This window comes from Mus caroli, unplaced genomic scaffold, assembly GCF_978045245.1.
Source record: "Mus caroli unplaced genomic scaffold, Mus_caroli_1 scaffold_9, whole genome shotgun sequence".
NCBI lineage: Eukaryota > Metazoa > Chordata > Mammalia > Rodentia > Muridae > Mus > Mus caroli.
In genome coordinates this window covers 65,375,482-65,396,311 of record NW_028227264.1, presented here as the reverse complement: position 1 = coordinate 65,396,311, position 20,830 = coordinate 65,375,482, and the positions used below count along the sequence as shown (strand labels likewise).

The following is a 20,830-nucleotide window of genomic DNA, read 5'->3' as shown; positions in this document are numbered from 1 at the left end:
ATACAATACTATATTCCTCAAATGTTGCTTAAAATAAAATCTTTTGTATCATATCTAACACAATGAAAAGCAACTGTAATGTCCTATGGAAAACCAACACCTGCAGGAAAAGATGCAGTCTGGCAAGTGCTGGGCCTGTCCATTCATGACTTAGTTCTCAAACATTAAGGCTCTCCTCCTCTCCCTTCCTGTGCACTCAGTGGATGGAGTTAAGAAAACAGAGCTTACAGTGTTCTAGCTGAACTACACAACTACACAGCTGAACCTATTACTTGGCCTAAAAAAAAAAACGGCTTTCTTTCAGGGAACAAGTTTTAATGTGGATTCAAGTTCTAGACAGAATATCTGCTCTGTGGAAACAAACAAACAAACAAACAATCCTTATTAAAAAGTTACTATTTTTAAAAGTGTTCACTAATGAAAGTGCCTAAAACTACCACTAAAACATGACAGCCCTGAAATAATTTCTACTTCTGGCAAGATACATGCGACATATGCATGTAACCTAACAATTTCATTCCAAACTGACGACTCAAAATATTATTCACTCAACAGTATTTTTAAGATTTTTAACAATGGTTTCTTCTGAAGTTAGTGGCTGTAATCTATGACAGGAAGGCTATTTTATCAATATCTTATAGTATGTTGTTAATAAGTTACAAAGTTTCAGATATAATGAAAAGAATTTGGCATGTTACTAAACTATTAAAAGCCTGTCAAAAAACAAGGGGAAACTGTCTAGCTGGTTGACCATGCTGTGCTGGCAACGTCTCAAACATCTGCTAAAGGTCAGATTTCCACTGCATGGAAGCAATCAATGGAACTACACAATTCTCCTAGCACTTTAAGAAGCTAAACAAAGACCACTCTTTTACATAAGTAACAGAACATAACTTAGCTTTGTAATAAATTACAGCAAAGTCTACAGCTTTCTTATCTGAGAAATCACACATTTAAATAACACTTCTGAACTTCTATTTGTACTTAAACTTATGTTTACTGTGTTTACAACATATATTTATAAAACTCTACCTTTCCAAAGGTTAAAAAAAATTGTTTTTCTTTTTATATTAGAGAAAGTATAATAAAAACATAATCCTAATAAAAAGTTAGGACAATCTTAACAACAAACAGTCACTTTTAGGAATCTGAAAACATGTTAGTTCACAGGTTGCTTTACTCAGTGCACACAGCTCGTTCACAGCCGTTACATTTCTAGAAAGCAGGACTTACTGGTAAAAGTAAACTTGTTACTGGATGTTTCTGTGATGATAGAGACTGACAGCAGTGCTGACGAGGGAGCTCCCTCAAGTGCACACTGCTCTTCATACGGGGTGGCTCACAGCCCCCTGTACCTCGGGTTTCAGGAGAGCTGGCACCCTTTTCTGAGCTATAATCACTCTTGGAAGTACATGGTACAAATAAGCTTACAAGCACATGAACAATAATAATCTTAATGTGACTGCTCAGGCAATCTGACTAGTTAGTTAAACAATATTTAAACACAAGTTACTAAAGCATTAAAAAATTATTGCAGGCTGGTGAGATGGCTCAGCAGGTTAAGAGCACTGACTGCTCTTCCAAAGGTCCTGAGTTCAAATCCCAGCAAACACATGGTGGCTCACAACCATCTGTAATGAGATCTGATGCCCTCTTCTGGTGTCTGAAGACAGCTACTGTGTAGTTATTTATAGTAATAAATAAATCTTAAAAAAAAAAAAAAAACTTATTGCAAGTCTGTGTAAGTGATGGGGGGTCTGTATGCTTTAAGACATGGTGTTACTAAGTAGGCCACAGTGGGCTGACGCTCAACTCCTCATTGTCCTGCCTCTGTGCCTGAGTGCTAGAATTATAAGCATCCACTTGTTTGGGGGGGTTTGTTTTTGGTTTTTGGTTTTGTTTTTCACTATGTAATCTTGGCTGGCCTGAAGCACACTGGTAAACCAGTTTGGCCTCCAAGTCTCAAACTTAGTGCTTGCTGAGATTTGAAGGCAAGTATCACTTTTCCAGGCTCTTTTCCTGGGTGTTGTTTTGTTTGGGGGAGGGTCTCTATTGTGGACCTCTAACTATCCTGGAACCCTCTACATAGACCAGGCTGACCTGGAACACAAAGATCTACCTGACTGCCTCCTGAATGCGGGAATTAAAGAAAGGTGTACTCTACCATGCCTAGCTTCCAGCTCATCTGGAAAAGATGTTACATTAAAGCCAAATTTAAAGGTCACATACTTTTCAAATTATTCCCTGTATATTAGCTAAATATGCTGCTGTCAAATTTGATAAACATATTATGAGAATAAATTATGAAGATTTAAAATGTCTTTTTATATAAGAATACAAATTAAAAGTGAACATTTTAAAACCCTAATGAACCACTTTTACAGGGGACCAGGAAGATAAAGGTCATTGCTTAAACACATACTTAAAATGTATGAGGTACTAAATTTAATCCAACAGCAATTTTTAAATTTTTGATGTGTGTGCATGTGTGTGCGTGACTGTGTGTGTACGTGTGCGTATCTCTAGACTTATGGGCATGCCACAGCAAGTGTAGAGGTAAGAGGACAAACCTCTGAAATTGTTCTTTCCTTCCACCTTTATTATGGTTACAGGGTCAAACTCAGGTCCTCAGACTTTTACCTAACCATCTGAGCCATCTCCCCAGCCTTCAATATTTTTATCATGAAAACAGAATGATGGCCCTATGACAAAGAACTCTCGGGCAGTTAGTAAGCCATTTAAATTAACAAGTGACTGTTTGCAACAAAAAAAAATGAATAAATAGACAAGAAAATGCAAAGGTAAAAGCTTGGGCTGGAGAGTGGCTCAGAAGTTAAGACCTCTTGGTCATGAAGTTACAGACAGTTGTGAGCTGCAAGACTGATGCAGGCAATTGAACCTGGGGATTTAATTCAAAACACAGCATATCTAGCTTTTGGTTTCTGAAGGGTTACAGATATGGAAAACATGAGTCCAACAAGGGTATGAGAAATATCCACAAGCAGGGTGGGCTCCAGGGTGTGAACTCCAAGTTGTAAATCCTATACCCATCTATTCCTCCTTTTCATACCAACAGTTTCTGTAAGTAGCAGAAAGTGCCTGATATCCAAGTTTCCCAGTATCTTGGAAGATAGAGAAGATAACATGATGTAAATCTGGAGATGAGGTAGGGTAGCCAATAAAGTGCTCCTTAACTAGCAACAAAATAATACAGAATGAAGCTTCTGTCCTTTTTTAAACAAGCTATGTTGTCACTGACTATGAAGGACAAACCACAAGAATAATACTGTCATAGCCACAGAATGAATCACCTACTTCTCCACTTAGAACAACAAAAATTTTCTCCTGTTTAGCTACTGCTACTTAGAGTTTTTATTAAATACATGCAAAACTCAATCTGTAACTGAAATAGCTCTAAACTCTCCAAGAATATTAAGGAAATGTTAATACATCAACATATAACCTAACTAGTATTAAAGAAAAACTAAGTCAAAAGGTAAAACATCAGATACAAGTTTTTATAGCACAATAAAAAAAAAAATACAAGGCAGTAACTGCATATAGGCATAGGTTTTTATATTTATTCTACCGGTTTAGATTAATCCACAAATAGAAACTCACAGGCACTGAATATCTAAATACCATGAACATCTGTTACATTTTTCATAACAGTTATATGAAGACAAAGCAAATGCTTTCCGCACATACGATCTCACTAAGGAAAAGTGTGGGGATGGGTGAGCATTGGTTGCTCTGCAGAGGACCCAGGTTCCCAGCACCTGCATGGCACCTCACAATCATCTAGCACTCCAGCCCCAGGGTTCCAAGCCCTCTGCTGGTCTCAACAGGTGCACAAACATACATGAAGGCAAGACAATCAAATAAAAATAAATTTTTGAAAAGGTAATAACTTCATTAGCATATTAATACATTAAAATACCAACCTATCAATAATTATAAACATAATAAAAAATTATTTCTACATATACAGCTTTCAAGCAAGGACCTAACTTTTTCAAGTATACAGAATATGAAAAACAGCAGTGATGGTTTGACTGCAACAGAAGATATAATTAATTAAACTATATTATTTATAAAGCACAATGGTAATTTTCCCATTTTATATTAATTATAAAAATAATTACAACATATCTCAAACTATTGGAGCAAGATATACAACATAGAGGTCTGCATTTATATAATACTTCATATAACAATTGTTTATATTCTTTTTCTCAAAAAATACTTAATAAAGTTAGAATATATCAGCTGACCATCACCAACAACCAACAGGCTCTAAAGTCACCTCTAGAATCCTAGGAGTCAACTGAAGCTCAGATGTAACAGGACCACAAGATCTTTTTCTAGATCTTTTAATTACCTATATATACTTTCTCTGAAGACTGGGTCATTAAATTATTGATCATTACTTTTGAACCATCTACTAAAATAAAGAAAATATAAGACATGACGACATTTAGCTTAACATATTTCCTTGAACTCTTGTAACACTCTTTTAGGCAAAATAATCTCTAGTTGATAAGCCAGGAAAAAGTTTTCTGGTTCAATATTTTTAAAATGCATAGGGAACAGCTACAAATAACTGTTTCTTTTTTTTAATTTTTAATATTTTTTATTACATATTTTCCTCAATTACATTTCCAATGCTATCCCAAAAGTCCCCCATAGTGCCCCCCACTTCCCTACCCACCCATTCCCATTCTTTTGGCCCTGGCATTCCCCTATATTGGGGCATATAAAGTTTGCAAGTCCTATGGGCCTCTCTTTCCAGTGATGGCCGACTAGGCCATCTTTCGATACATATGCAGCTAGAGACAAGAGCTCCGGGGTACTGGTTAGTACATCATGTTGTTCCAACTATAGGGTTGCAGATCCCTTTAGCTCCTTGGGTACTTTCTCTAGCTCCTCCATTGGGGGCCGTGTGATCCATCCAATAGCTGACTGTGAGCATCCACTCCTGTGTTTGCTAGGCCCCGGCATCGTCCAAATATCTGTTTCAAGTCACTAACTCAACCAAGTGGGGAAGTGTAGGAAACCGAGGAAAACTCTACAGCAGCATCAACCAGAGAAGGGGGCGGGGTGCAAAGCAGTTTCAGGAAGAGGCAAAAGCACAAAAAGACATACAAAGTAATGCCATGTCCTGAGGAACCAAAGCTGTCGTAATGTCTATGAACTCAAGTGACCTCCATTCCCCTTTCCATATGGTTCAGACTGAATCCTGACAGCAGTCTCATTCTGTAACTCTCAAAGAATCCCTTACACTCTATTATCATGAGACAGAATATTAAAAAAGGAGAACTGACACAGATGAGCAGCTGAAAGTCCAAGCCTGATTTTAAGCATAAGAGAAGCCAATCCCTTGTACCCAGGAATTAAAATCCAGCATAAGCATCCGACCAGGACACCTTCTTTTAGAAACAGACACATAAAGTCATCCGAGTCAGATCACCAGGTGGTCACCTTTCTGAGGAGGCTCTGGCAATGGGTCCAGAGAAGCTCTAAGTCTTACACTCTTGCTCCTGATTCAACGACCACAGTCAAGATGCAACATGACAGCCATGGTTTTTGAAGGTACACTTTGGTCATTTATTGAATTAGAACTGCCCTAAACAAGCTGGGCGTGGTGGCGCACTCCTTTAATCCCAGGACTTGGGAGGCAGAGGCAGGCGAATCTCTGAGTTCGAGGCCAGCCTGGTCTACAGAGTGAGTTCCAGGACAGCCAGGGCTACACAGAGAAACCCTGTCTCGTAAAACCAAAAAAAAAAAAAAAAAAAAAAGAACTGCCCTAAACAGCTGCAATGTGAAGTCTCCAGAAGTGTGTGCTGACTCTAGCAGAACTACAGAAGAAAATCTCACAGTAAAAATCACCAACCAGTTCACATGCCCATCAACACTTAAAGAATCACTACAAGAAAAACAGCTCATTTTTTTAAGACATGAGAACATCTCAGATGAGAATCCATAAGCAAATCAGGGAGTTACTGAATCTTTCTGAGACAACTAGATAGACAGGAGCTAAGCTTTGAATGAGATGTCACCTATACTTTCATAAGTGAATGTTGGATCCCCAGCTCCTGGTACTGCTTAGGGAGATGTGGCCTTCCTTGTTGAAGGTGTGGTACTGGAGGAGAGCTGTGTTCCCTTTCTTTGCTTCTTGCTTAGGGTTCAGGAGGTTAAGCTCTTGGCTTTCCAGTTGCAGGTGCCATGCCTCTGTTCTATTCTGCCATTGTAGACTCTTATCCCTCTATAGCCACACAACCAAATAAATGCTTATTGTACGAGCGACCGTGTTCATGGGGTTTTATCATAGAAAATTAGCTAACACAGGAGCCATTCAGTGAGCTAGGAACAGAGGTGGAAATCACCTTTACGGATGCCTGCAGACGATTTTCCTCTTCTGGTCCTAGGACTGATCCCACCGTGCATGCACTCCATCACTGTGTTACACTAGATCCTCTCATCCCTTCCTACTCACCTTCAATCCAAGTTCTCGTAATTATTTTATTTTATACTTTCTTATACCAGTACTTTCCATTTTCATATAACCTACTCCCCTTTTTTATCCAGTTTTCCTTTTACCATCATCCACAAAAATCACAGTAGCCAGTTGATAATAATGAACTCATGTAAGCATATTCTGGAAGGAGATCTAACAGACCCCTATTTATGGCCCCACCCATCTCCTTTGTTCTCATCATCATATTCAATCTCACTTCAAATTCTTCAGATTTTTCATAGCTACCATCACCTTAACCTTAATATTCTACTCTGCTCATTCCATGTCTTTACATTTTTAGTGTTGGCTTTTTTTTTTTTTTTTTTTTTTTTTTTTGGTTTTTCAAGACAGGGTTTCTCTGTGTAGCCCTGGCTGTCCTGGAACTCACTCTATAGACCAGGCTGGCCTCCAACTCAGAGATCCGCCTGCCTCTGCCTCCCGAGTGCTGGGATTAAAGGCGTGCGCCACCATGCCCAGCAGTGTTGGCATTTTAAAATTTTATTTTATTAAATAATCTTATTCTTTGACAACTTCATACATGTATGCAATGTATTTTGAATGTATCCATCCCCCATTCCCACCTCCTTATCACCCAACACATATCTTCCGGACCTTCTTTGTCCTTTGTTTTGTTTTATTTATTTATTTACTTATTTATTTATTTTTAGCCAATTTGTGCTTCCCGAATATGAGTGGATATGCTCCGGACCTTCTTTGTCCTTTGTTTTATTTATTTATTTATTTACTTACTTACTTATTTAATTAATTATTTATTTATTTGGGAGGGGGAGTAGCCAATTTGTGCTTCCTGAATATGAATAGATATGCTCAACTACTCAAAACTATAGTCTAAAACTTACTTAATTCAGTGTATCTAAAATTTATATATTACAAAATACTATTTGTTAGACAATACTCTGAATGTTATATATGTGTGCTAATAAGCACAATAATTGACTGGTCACTGCAGCTGGTAAGATCTTCTACAAGAGGAAATAATTTTAAAGTACTTAAATGAGATACAAACAAGCAAACAAAACTACTGTCTAATGGTCCAAGAACCACCTCATTAAGAGCTGTCTGCTAGCGAACAAGCAAAACAGTAAAGTATCCTAGGTTGCCAGGCAGAAATAAACAAGCAATCTGGGGGCCTGTTAGCTCCTCATTCCCTCCTACTTTTACCCTCATTGAGTGTGAAACAGTTATCAGTTCCTCTTAGTAAAGAGAGGACAACATACAACATGGTTTCAACTATATACATACATTGATGTATGTGAGCACAACTTTGTGTGTGTACATATTTGTACTTATACTCCAGCTCTCAGCCCTCTTCATCTTCCCGAGTGCTGCTGACAGGCATGCTCTTTTGGATTTGATGAGAAGTGTGTTATGCATAGGATGCACACCAATAGGTGCCTTGTAATTCCAAATGTAACTTACAGAAGATGAAAAAGGATTTAAAAAAAAAAAAAGTAGGTCTGGCAAGGTGGCTCAGCTGGTATGGAACTTACCGCGAAGACTGACAACTGGCTTCTCAGAACACACATTAGAAGAGCCTGCTCCAAAACACTGTCCTCTGACCTCAACAATGTGGTGGGGCGCGCGTGCACACACACACACACACACACACACACAAACAGGGGCGTAAAAAGAAAACACTGGCACACAATTCTGCAAGTGCCAAGCAGAGCCTTGGACTCCTAGTCAGTAGGTACAACAGTAGGGCAGTAGAGAGCCTGCCCTTTATGCAACTTGGCCACTATGCACACTATCAGCAATAGCGCTCCACTGTTTCTCTGAATACCCTTTACTTTAATATCTACAACATGCAGTGTAACTGTATTATTATAAAGTAAATAATCTTTAATTTGGGGGTGCTTTCCCTCCTGCCACCAAATACATCCGATCTTCTTCAATATAACTTCTTTAACTCTTACTATTTAAATCCAACATAGAGTACCCAGTATTAGGTGTAAACTCCACTGGGTAAAAGCTCAGTCCTCATAGCATATACTATTAATACAGTGTGTGTATAAAGACTAAAGTTATGCAAATGTTTTATGAAAATTATGGTATAATATTTTAAAAGGGTAGAATGAAATCCACATGCATAGGAAGATTTTTATAAAGCTGACACTCCAATTCAAAATAAGGGCGGGGCTTACTCCTACAGCACTGCCTACACTTTAGTTACCACAGGGAAGTAGAGGGTTATTCACACTTCTCTGCAGCCAATTAACTAGGTATAAAAATCAGAAATTCCACAACCACCCCACTTCTCTGGTTTAGCTATTGAACAATTTACAAGAACTCAGGAAGAATAATTACTCTCATTACTTTATTATACAAAGAACAAGGAGGATTCTCAAGCCCAGCACCATTATACCCATCCTTCCAATACACTGCGTTCTTCAACATGGGAGCTTTCCAAAACCTATCTATCATCTAGGGGTTTGTAATGGCTGCTTTCTCACAGGTAAGGCATGGCTATTGAGGATGAACTATCTCTAGCCCCTCTCCTATCATTTGAGAATTAGGGAGCAAGGATGGAAGTTCAATGTCTAATCAAGATGTGGTTCTTCCAGTGACCAATCCTTATCCTGAAACTACCAAGGGTGTTCTCACAGAACAAGACTCAACTAGAACTATTTTAGCTTAAGAAATTCCTCAAGTATTAAGTGCTCTGCATCAGAAACCACAGAAAACAAATTCACATTTACAGCGCCACAACTGTGTATACATTAGCCGAATATATTAACATCTCTTTTCCAGGTACCACTGATGAGTTGATTTCTTAAACGTTGGATGAGTCCACCATTTAATTAACACTTAATATTTATATATTTAAACACATTTATTAAAACTCAATATATAAAATTGGGTTTTCTAGTTTCATTCATAAATATTACAAAATTCTCTTTCACTGAGTTAATAGTTTTTGTTGTTGTTATTAATGTCTCTTAAAGACTAAAGATAAATATCAGAAAACTCTAGGGCATTTCTATATTTTAAATCAATAAACACCTACTATATGATAAATAATGCCCCAGGCATGGAGACTATAGCAAGTATCAAAGCCAACTCACTTTATAAGGTAGCTCAATTCTAGTGACTGAAAACAAGTAAAATACTTACTACGACAGAGGAAAGAAGCAGAAAGTAAACAGAGGAAGAAAAAAATGGTGGATTTTAGATAAGGTTTCCAGAGTCAGCCACAAATGGTAAATCTGCTGTTATTTCAACAAACTTAAAAGTGAGGAACTCGGGCTGGTGAGATGGCTCAGTGGGTAAGAGCACCCGACTGCTCTTCCGAAGGTCCAGAGTTCAAATCCCAGCAACCACATGGTGGCTCACAACCATCCGTAACGAGATCTGGCGCCTCTTCTGGAGTGTCTGAAGACAGCTACAGTGTACTTACATATAATAAATAAATAAATCTTTAATAAAAAAAAAAAAAAGTGAGGAACTCTTGCAGAAAGGAAAGAACATCTGACATAGAAACGCACGTCTTAGGATCATAAAGCAAGACCACAACAAGCATATTCAGAGAATAGCATATAAGACCACTACATAAGGAAAAGTGACAGAAGATAACCTCAAAATGGAGTATGGTGGTAATGCCTTTGAGGCTACTACAAAGCATCTACACTAAGCAGCTCAGAAGCCTTGAGAGTGATCACAGAAAGAACAGAAGCTGACTGTCTGCTACAGATACTACACACTTTTATGAGTATGGAAGACTAGACAGGTAGTTAGGTATTCACTTAACAAAAACTAGTTCTAGTCCAGGCTACTACAACTAGTTAGAAAAATAAAGGATTATCTAGGTAAAATACAATGGTGATTTAAACTAGTATAGGAAAGGAGGGTAAAATATGGTGGGGTTCTAGATAAATTCTGAAAGTGGAATCAAAAAAGACTTTGCTAACCATCTGGATAAAATCTGAGTCAAAAAAGTTAAGGGTATCTATAAGAAACCTGGACAAAAATGATGTAATCATCTATTCAATGCACAGGATAAATTAATAGCCCAGCAGTTATCAATCTGTGGGCCATGACCCCTTTGGTGGTCAAAGGACTTTGGGGTCACCTAAGGCCATCAGAACACACAGGTATTTACAGAACAATTCACTCATAACAGTAGCAAAATTACAGTTACAGAAGAGCAACAGAAATAAATTTTATGGTGGGAGATCACCACAACATGAAGGAAGGATCACAATATTAAGAAGGTTAAGAATCATTGAGAAAAGACAAGTTCCAGGCAGATACATTTAAAATTAATAACTTTTTTTAAAGAAAAGCAGAAAGATGGGGATATGAATCATTGGTAGATTGCTTGCTTACCCCGTATTAGACCCAAATTCAAATCACAGTACTAGAAAATAAAGAAAGAAAAAAACATTATTCTAGACGTACCTTTTCATACTGTTTTTGGTATTTATACAACAGCGGGCAAGTACGTGGGTATGAGGCACAGAAAAAAAAGGTATTTTTATTTTATTTAGTATTTTAAATGTTTATGTATATATGTTTGTCTGAATGTGAGTTTGTATGCTGGGGTGAGGTGCTCACAGAAACCAGAAGAGGGCACCAAGATTCCCTTGGAATAGCAACCAATTGTACGCCACCTAACATTGGTACTGGGAACCTAACTTGGGTTCTCTTAAAAAACAAACAAACAAACAACAACAACAACAACAAAAACCAGTAAAACAGTACAGAGATTGCACTTAAGCACTAAGCCATCTCTCCAGCCCTTGTCCCAAAGCCACTCTCAGTCTGTTACTGGCATGCTCGCTGTGCACAAAAAAGCCCTAAGAGACAACAATGAATACAAGACGCAGAAGTTGTTAATGAATGACTCCAATCATGTATATCAGATTCTTCTAAGTTCTACTGAACTGTCCTCAACTTTGTATTTCAAAGGACTTAGTAGTTATCCTAAAAGCAAGTATATGATTATGTGCTTAAGAATCAATGGAAAGATAAAATATAAATAGTTTTTTTTTTTTTTTTTAAGAGAGGTTCTGGCTAGAGAGATAGCTCAGAGGTTAAGAGCACTGACAGTTCTTCCAGAGGTCCTGAGTTCAATTCCCAGCAACCACAAGGTGGCTCACAACCATCTATAATGGAATTTGATGCCCTCTTCTGGTTTGTCTGAAGAGAGCAATGGTATACTCATATACATAAAATAAATAAATCTTTTTAAAAAAATCTTTAGAGAAGATTTTAGTTTGTAGCTCTGGCTATCCTTTAAGTCACTCTGTGACCAGACTCACCTTGAACTCAGAGATCCACCTGCTTCTGTTTCCAAAATGCTAGATTTAAAAGCATGCTGCCATCATGTCTTTATTCATATATGTGCCATATAGCATATTCAAAGTACTCATTGTGGAATAAACTGTTTTATCTTAGAAGAATTCAATTTAGCATTACAATGATTAGCTTTGTTAATTAAAAGCTAAAACATTTTAGAATACAACGGAAATGCTAAAGACCTGTTAAGTATTTATTTTCAATATGAATTTTAACAGGCTAAATTATGATATGGTACAATTAAGTACAAACAGGAGGAGAAGAGGAAGAAGAGGAGGAAGAGGAGGAGGAGGAGGAAGCGTTTGCCACCTAAAATGTCTCTCAAATCCCTCAGGGAGCACTGTGCTTAGTATCCCTCTGGATACTAAGGCTCTATTTGAAGGAAGGAAGGAAGGAAGGAAGGAAGGAAGGAAGGAAGGAAGGAAGGAAGGAAGGAAGGAAGGAAGGAGAGGGAAGTCCTACACTAAAAAGTTTCAAAGCCATCTTTATAAAATAAAAATGACAGTACATAACTATATCCATACATTGTGCTTCCTTCTCTGCTACCCTCTGAATCTGAGGAGGCTTTAACAAATGGAACAGATGTTTCAGTCTAAGTATCCTCTCTCTCACAAAATGGAATTAAGTTACATAGACCTCCTCCTAGATTACAAAAATTCTAACATGTATTCTACTAGTTCACTGTTTCCACTACAATGATAACATTCTCTGACATGTGAAACAAACTCCTTTACATCAAATATACATTTCTTTTTTTTTAGATATACATTTCTATACAAGACATCAACATAGCAAATAAAAGGACTTTGAGAACGCCACTCAATACATACTAGCAACACCACCAACTTTTTGAAGGAAGGAAATCATTAAGGAGGTGAGATAAAAACTAAATAAGCTATTAAGACAGTAAATGTATTTTTCATTCATTCTCTTCTCTGTACACAGCTATCATCACTTTAGTATCATTTCCAATACAAGTGCTGTAATGAGCACCTGCATGTTCTGAAGGCTTGAAACAGTTAAAATGGCAATAGGGATAATCCACACACATCAAAGCCCAATAGAAGTCAATGCTTTTTAGGAGGGATAATGAAACCTTAGACATGACTAAAGTCACACACATTTTGCATTTAGGCTACTACATTATATTACTATTGATGACTGCTTACTGCTTAAAATATGCCATTTTAGAGTTAAAATTTTTAATTTCAGACTCAACATGAAGAAATATGCCTTGGCGTCAAAAGCACTACATACAATGTTGATGGGCATGGTGGTTCGTGCCTTTTAAAGCCAAAAACTGGACAAGCAGAGGCAGACTTATCTTTGCAAGTTCAAGGACAGCCTGGCCTATAGACTAAGTTCCAGGGCTACTTAGTGAGAGTATTTAGTACTTAGTTAAGACCCTTCTTCTAAAAAAAAAAGCATAATACCAAAGCAGAACCAGAAAGTAGCAGTTATAGCCAGATTTGCTATGTATGGGTTCCATGGGACCCAACACCCTCTTTTTTGTTCTGCAGCCGCACCAGATCTGGTGCATATACATACATGTAACAGAAACACAGATAAAGTAAGTAAATCTATAAAGGAAAGACCTTATCTCAATGTAACAACTACACCCTCACACATATTCCAAAATTAAAGGGAATATGTTTGAATTTTGAAAATTTGCACACTAAAAGCCATTTGAAGAAAGCAATATGGAAGAATATCAAGAGACAATAGTCTCAGAATCAGAAACCTGCATTCATATCCCTGCTCTGATACTTACTAGTTCTGTGATTTCAAAATTCTCAAGTTCCTTTATTTTTAAAAGGTTAAGAAAATAGACACCATGCCAGGCAAGGTGACACATGGCTCTTATCACAGATACCAGGAGGTAGAGGCAGGAACAACTCTGTGAGTTCAAGGCCAGCCTTGTTTACATAGGGTGCTCCAGGCTAGTCTCAGTGTGACCATGTCTCAAAATACAAAAATATCAACCATTTTCACAGGATTATCACTGAACTATGGGAATTTAAAAGACTAATAAATTACTATCTGTGAAGCTCAATAAACATTCTAAGATCCCAGAACTACATGTTCTGTCTAGTACATAAAATGAGAGCTTTGACTACAAATACTCAACTTCCATTCACAGCAGCTTTATAGGACTACAAATACCCAATGTAAGCACTTAGAAATTTTCTACTGAGTGTTTAAGACTGTACACTCAGTGTTTTCTCCATGAGAAGGTAGTTTTTCCACCCACATGGGAAGATTAAGTCCATTCTACAACTGCACAGAGCCTTAAGAAACCACATTCAGTTAAAGCACGGGAGAGGAGGAGGTGCTCACGGTGACTCCTAAGCTTCCCTTCTGCAAGAGTGGACTGTGTGACACTGAACCACGTGACAGAGGCACTCTAAAAGATTAAGGCTATGTTCTAAAATATTTCTTTCTCTGCTGGGGATTAAGCCCAGGGCCTCGTATACATGAAGCACAATCCCTACCACTGAGCTACAACCAAGTCCCTAAAATATTTCTAACATAATTCTGATTCTATCGTGTAAAATTTAGTGACTGAATCGTAAATGACACTTCAGATGATAAATTTAAAACTTATCGGCTTCATCATTGTTACAGCATTAACTTATAGACAAAATTTAAGATTGGAAAAATTTAATTCTCATATAAACCAAACATGAGTATTTTAGTCATGTGTACTTAGATACTAATCCAAAAAGGAACAGCAGAACAAAAACTCACCAAAAAAAAAAAAAAAATGCACCAAAACATACAACAAAGCAAAACCAAGGAGAAACAAGCCAGCCTTCAGGCTCTGGAGGGCCTTTGTAATCCAAGTTCTGAGGAAACGAAGGCAGGAGACTGCATGAGTTCTAAGACAGCCTCGGTTACAGTGAGCTCCAGGCAAGCCTGAGACTGAGACTCTGCTCAAATCCAACAATAATTGCACAGGAGATTTATTCTAGTAGCATTAAGAATCACTAAATTCTAGAACTCAGGAGGCAGAGACAATGGATCTCTTTAAGTCCAAGAACAGCCTAGTCTACCCAACATTCCAGAACAGCCAGGACTGCATAAAGAGATGCCATCTCAAAACCACACACACAGACACACACATACAGACAAACAGACACACACACAGACAGACAGACTCACACACAAACATAAACACACCATAGAAGCAATGAATACATGAATTAACACCAAATATACTCCCTATATATGGAGAATTTAAAGAAATAATCTAACAAATTAATATCTACTAAGAAGTTCTTTTTTTATTACATAACTCAAGTTACTCGTACAAGCGCTTTTATTTAAAGGTAAAGATACGAATCTAACTCATAGCAATATCACATACCTATCACTGATCTGTCAAATTAGCAACCACTAACTTGAAAATTCAATAACACACTTGAATCACCTCAATGAGGCGCAAGATGCTTGTGTACAGATCATGCATGTGTGCACTGTGAATGGAAGCCAGAGGACAATCCCAGCTGCTGTTCCTCACATGTAAGAAACCTTTCTGTTTTCAACATATTTACTTTTTTTAAAAGTCTTTACTTTTTTAAAACATTTGCCGGGGCTGGAGAGGTGGCTCAACGGTTAAAAGCATTGATTGCTCTTCCAGAGGTCCTGAGTTCAATTCCCAGCAACCACATGGTGGCTCACAACCATCTGTAATGGGATCTGATGCCTTCTTCTGTTAAAACATTTGCCTACGTGCAGGAGAACCTGTATGGAGGAGTTGGTCCTCTGCTATCAAGTGATCCAAAGAGCAGACTCAGATTGTCAAACTGGCACAGCTAGTGGCCACCTTTCTCTTTTTTCTTCTAAGACAGGATCTCTCTCTGGCTTAGAACTTGTAGAGCCAGCTAGGCTGCATGCCAGCCTGCTGGCCAGGGAACCCCAAAGAGTCTGCCTGTCTCTGACTTCTCAGGGCTGGATTTTCAAGTGTGCTCCACCACACTTGCCTTTATTGAGGTAGGTTCTGGGGGAGTCAAACTCAAATCTTCATATTTGCTTGCTGTGCTCAGTTTAAAGACTATTAACACCCTAGGCTAATAATACAGTTTTTAATGAAAAATACATCCAAGAAAGCACATTCCTATTCCTTTCCAAATTTATCTGCTAAAATAGACATACTGTATTATTTTCTTAATTTCAGATTAACAAGTCAAAAACTTAATAAATATTATGATCATCTAGTCATGTGGCTTATTAAGTCATTTGACCAATACACTACTTTCACCAAAAAATTAAATAGGTGACTAAAACCTCGAGTGCATAAAGAAATGTGTACAGCATTATTTAAGACCTAATATAATAGCTTGCACCTCAAGAATCCAAGACAGGTTCAGTGGTACATGCTTGCCTACGTCACTTGCCTGCTATTTGAGAGGTTGGGTCATAAAGCACTTTTGAGTACAGAAGTTCAAGACTAGCCTGGACAACAAGGCAAAATTTCATCTTAGAAAATCTTACTTCTGTCATCCCCAAGAAATACTATACAGAAGTCACAGTGTTTATAGAAGACAATTCCCCTCCCATAGCAATACCAATAGGCACACCATAAGGAAAGCCAACTGAGCATTTTGTGGCTGAACGTAAAATTACACTAACACTGGTGCTAAAGCGTTCTACATTTCATAGGTTCAAATAATATATAAGGAATCCTTGAAAAAAGTATAAAAACTGAAATACAGTAACAAATCACTTGCCAAATTGTTGAAGGAAAGAAACGACTCACAGTTTCAGTTCAGCATGGATCTTTGTCCATTCAAACTTATATAAAATGAAATGTTGATATATTAAGGTATATAAACCAATAATCAAGAGGAATGTTTAATGTATGTAAACAATCTGTCACCTCCTGAAACTCCTTTCTCTTTTTTCCAATCAACTGCTGTGAGCCACAGCATATACATAACTACATATAGAAAGAGAAAGAGAGTCTTGATTGTAACCCCAGCAGGCCTGGAACTTGACATCTTCCCACACCACTCCCAAGTTTTTGGATTACACCCATTCAAAACAGTGACTGCCTGACAATTGTTACTTCTAAGCAACCACCTTATTATCTTGCTATTTGGAAAAATAAGGGAGGTGGGCAACTGGAATATGTTTGTACCCTCTGTATCCCTTTCTTTCCAACAAACCTTTCAAAAACAGTTTCAGAACTTGACTGTCTCCAATACTATCTAATCTAAAATAATTTCCTAATTCTCATGTATATAGGAACACAGTACAGTACATAATTCTGCTCCATGTTTGCTTTAGTGTCTAGGCCACTATCCAGGTATCCTCCACGTAAAATCTTCAATTTTCTTATCAAAGCAGAAAGAGAAATGAGTTCTGGCATCTTTACACAAACACAAAGCAATGGCTTTGTGAAGCTATCACAAGTAAGCATTAAGATGAGTAAAGTTTAAGGGTTCTTTTTTTCCTTTTGCACAAAGAATTACCATGCGGAGTTTTGTTAATTGTCTCTATTTTTATTTCTTCTTATAAGCATTCACAACTAAGCCTATTTTACACGGTTAAACTAATAATACAGTGCGTGGGGAACTATGGAATTGATAGCAGATAGGAACAGTTTGCAAGAACATACTCGAAACTTGCAACAACTATATCAAAATGGTGACTATTTTTGTATTTTATGGTGGATTTGATCTAAATGCAAAGGGGGAATATTTTAATATTCCCTACCCCCACTCTACTCACTCAACTCTCTTATCTCCAGTCTACTCACTCAATCCCATTCCCTTATGAGAATGCGCTTGCGACCAAAAGAACGTATCCTGGCACGAAATCATAAATACACATTTATTCTCCTGAAAGGTAACACTGACAGTGTCCTATGTAACTGATAAATGTAGGGGAGGCTACTTAGAAGTACTAAACGCCCTTCAAACCCCTAATTTACACTATCTCTAGCCTTCGTGAAGCCATACAAAACCCAGGAGCCGGAGTTCCCGAAAGCGCTGTCCGTTTCTAACAAAGTACAAAATGATGGAGAAAAGGAGAAATAATTTGGACTACCCCTCATACCAAAAACATTCCCATCGTTTCCGGCTAGAAAGCCAAACGCAGGATGGTTTTGCCCCGCAGAGCTCAGAGTCGGGGCCGTGGCAGCCAGTGCTCCCCTTGCAGGGCCCGCCCGCCCCACCTGCCGCCCGCCCGCCCGTGCAGAGGGGCGTGCCACACGCCGCCCGCCAGCTCTCACCGCCAGGTCCGGGTGGCCGCGGTCGCGGTGGGACACGGCTCGGATGACCCCCGCCCGCCAGCCGCGCCCGCAGCCGCTCTGCCCGCGCTCCGGACGCGCGTCCTCGCCGGCCGCCACGCACAGGAACCGCTTCCCCACCAGCTCGGGCCGCGTCTCCACCGCCATGGCCGCCACTGCGCCGGGTACGAGCGCGGCCCGCTCCTACCGGCCGCCCATGCCGAGGAGCCGACCGCAGACGAGGCGGCCCACGAGCGAGAGCGCCCCTGCACGCTCGACGACCCGAAGCCGCGCCGCCCACGACCTCACGCGCGGCCCACAGGCAAACTGACAGGAATGAGCGCTCGGCCGCTCAGGCGGCCGGTACCCCTCCGCCCCTCGGGCCGCGCCGCGTGTCCTTCCGCGGGCGGGGGAGTGGGGGTCGGCGTCGGCGGGCGCGCCAAGTAGTGCCGCCCACGGACTGCGCTGCGGCCCCGAGAGGTGGCCGCCGAGGAACAGCAGCCAGGCTGCTTCTGCCGCTCCGTCTGCGCCCCCTCGGAGGGGCGAGTGCGGGGACGGGGCTCGGCTCCCACGCGCGGTCGTAGAGCCAACTCCGGGAGGTCCGCATGTCAGGAGCGACGGCCGTGCGAACACATAACGCCGTTGTCAAGGAGCCCGGATCCCCGCGCGGCCCCGGGAGAGCCGCGCCGCCCACCCCACCGCGCCCCCTCGGCGGCCCGCGGCTCTAAACCAGCATTCCTCCCGGCGGCAATTCTAATTCCGTGTTGGAGCAGTTCGGAGATTTACACCTCGTGCCGCCTTCTTACAGGAACGCTAGACACTCCACCGCGAGCTGTTACCGACATCCTTAAATTTCACAAACTGTCTCAGAGCCAACCCGAGTACTCCGCGTACTAGAACATAGTCAGGTAATAAAACGGAAAGCTCCAGAGTCAGTTACTGGAAAAGACCACGAAAAGAAAAGAATCTTAGCCAATCACACTTGAAGAAAATAAACGATGGTTTTTACTTCCCGTCCAATCACAACAGGACTTTATAACCCAGACAAAGACAGCTAGGAATTCCTCTTCTGATCGCTCCTCAGTTCTCACAAGTCTCTCAAGATAGCAGTGAGAAGTTTGACGACCTATGGTATGCTTGTATTTTAAAGATCTGTGAAAACGGTAATCAAAATTCAATCTGCCGTTTTCCAGGGATTATCATCTTCAAAAATTCATCTAATCCTATAAAAATCTTTTCCTACCCCCCCATGCTTTCTGAAAACCCTTATAATAGCACTCTGTGTGCTTATAATAAATACAAAAGACTTATATCTCTAGACCATTTAAACTAAACTGTTAAAGCTACAGACTGTGGCGGTGGGAGAGTTGAAAACAAAGGTAAGTTGAATAGATCAGCTCAGGGCTGAAGAGATGGCTCTGCGGTTAAGACTGCTCTCCCAGAGGTACTGAGTTCAATTCCCGGCAACCACATGTGGCTCACAAACATCTATAATGGGCCTCTGATGCTAGGAAAACTGCACAAATCTGCATGCTGTCGGCTCTAGATTTCTTAATTCCCACCTAAGGTTAGTAAGCCAAATAAAACAAGCCACTGAAAAAGAGTGCAGCACATGTAAAGATGTTCCATATTCAAATACCAACCATCAGTGATCTCTCTAGTTTATAACTTGCAGCACAAAGTAATCATTAAAGGAAATTGGGGCTGGGGACAGACGGTGCTGCTGGGTGGCAAAGCACTTGTCTACTTGGTAGGAAGGTCTGGGTTGGGGTCCCAGTGTGGGTGAAGTCTTTTTGTTGTTTCTGTTTTATTTTTTAAAGAAGACTGCTTAATCCCCAACTCTCAAGGATACCATACTACAAGGAAAGCAGTCCATTAAAAAGCATGTAAAGACGACGACGAAAGCAACACTCTGGAGAGAACCAGCTTTCCCAGGCCACAGATCCCCACAGCAGCATTTCTTACTAGCTAATCATGGCGTTTTGTTTTGTTTTGTTTTGTTTTAAGGAATAGGTATAGTGTTTCATTTTACTAGCAAATCCTAACTATAAATAATATGGAATTAAAAGTGTTAACATCAGATTTCAAACCTTGGATTTAGTCGTCATGGATCACAAGCCCACCTAGCAGAGGAGCCTGGAGGCTTGTCTGTGAGGGGTTACCTAGATTAGATGGAGGTATTAGGCCATCTTCTCTGTAGGCAGAGGAGCCCACCGATTAGGGAGGGAGGGAGCAACACTCATTTCCTGAGCCTGACTGTGGGTGCCTGATGGTCCTGGCATTCTTGCCATCATGCCCTCCCTACACCATGGACTGTGTAGCCATGACTGAGGGAGGGAGGGAGGGAGGGAGGGGAGGAGGAGGGAGGGAGGGAGGGGAGGAGGAGGGAGGGAGGGAGGGGGGAGGGAGGGAGGGGTCTTTCACCATCACTCTGCTTCTGTCTAGGTATTTTGTCACAGTAACAGGAAAAGCAACTAAATACCCTTAGAATACTCTTGTTTTTCATTTACGATTTTCCTTATTTTATAAAGATGCTCAGGTCATGTAAGGGGGCACACACCTTTAATCCCAGTACCTGGTAGTCCGGGGCAGGCTGATCTCTTGAGTTCGAGGCCAGCATGGTCTACAGGGCAAGTTCTGCTCCCAGCATCTATGAGCCTATTATGAAATGGATTAATAGATGGATACAGTGCAATGTCTTTTCTCCTTTAGTCTTTTTCTTCTTTGGAGACAAGTTCTCTTCCCTATGTAGGCCAGTCTGG

General features: G+C 40.0%; 1 protein-coding gene across 4 annotated transcripts in view; it reads right to left on the bottom strand.

Moving 5' to 3' along the window:
* Jmjd1c (jumonji domain containing 1C) overlaps positions 1–20,830 on the bottom strand; it is a 155,083-nt gene that overhangs the window by 105,428 nt on the left and 28,825 nt on the right. The window contains exon 1 of one of the 4 annotated variants that reach the window (XM_029482355.2): positions 18,072–20,155. The exons of 2 other annotated variants lie outside the window; for them this stretch is intronic. In XM_029482355.2, the coding sequence (XP_029338215.1) occupies positions 18,072–18,236 (165 nt within the window). In that variant the 5' untranslated portion in view covers positions 18,237–20,155. Of the gene's footprint in view, positions 1–18,071; positions 20,156–20,830 lie in introns of those variants that run through there. One more of the 4 variants, XM_021173857.3, reaches the window with a different exon arrangement.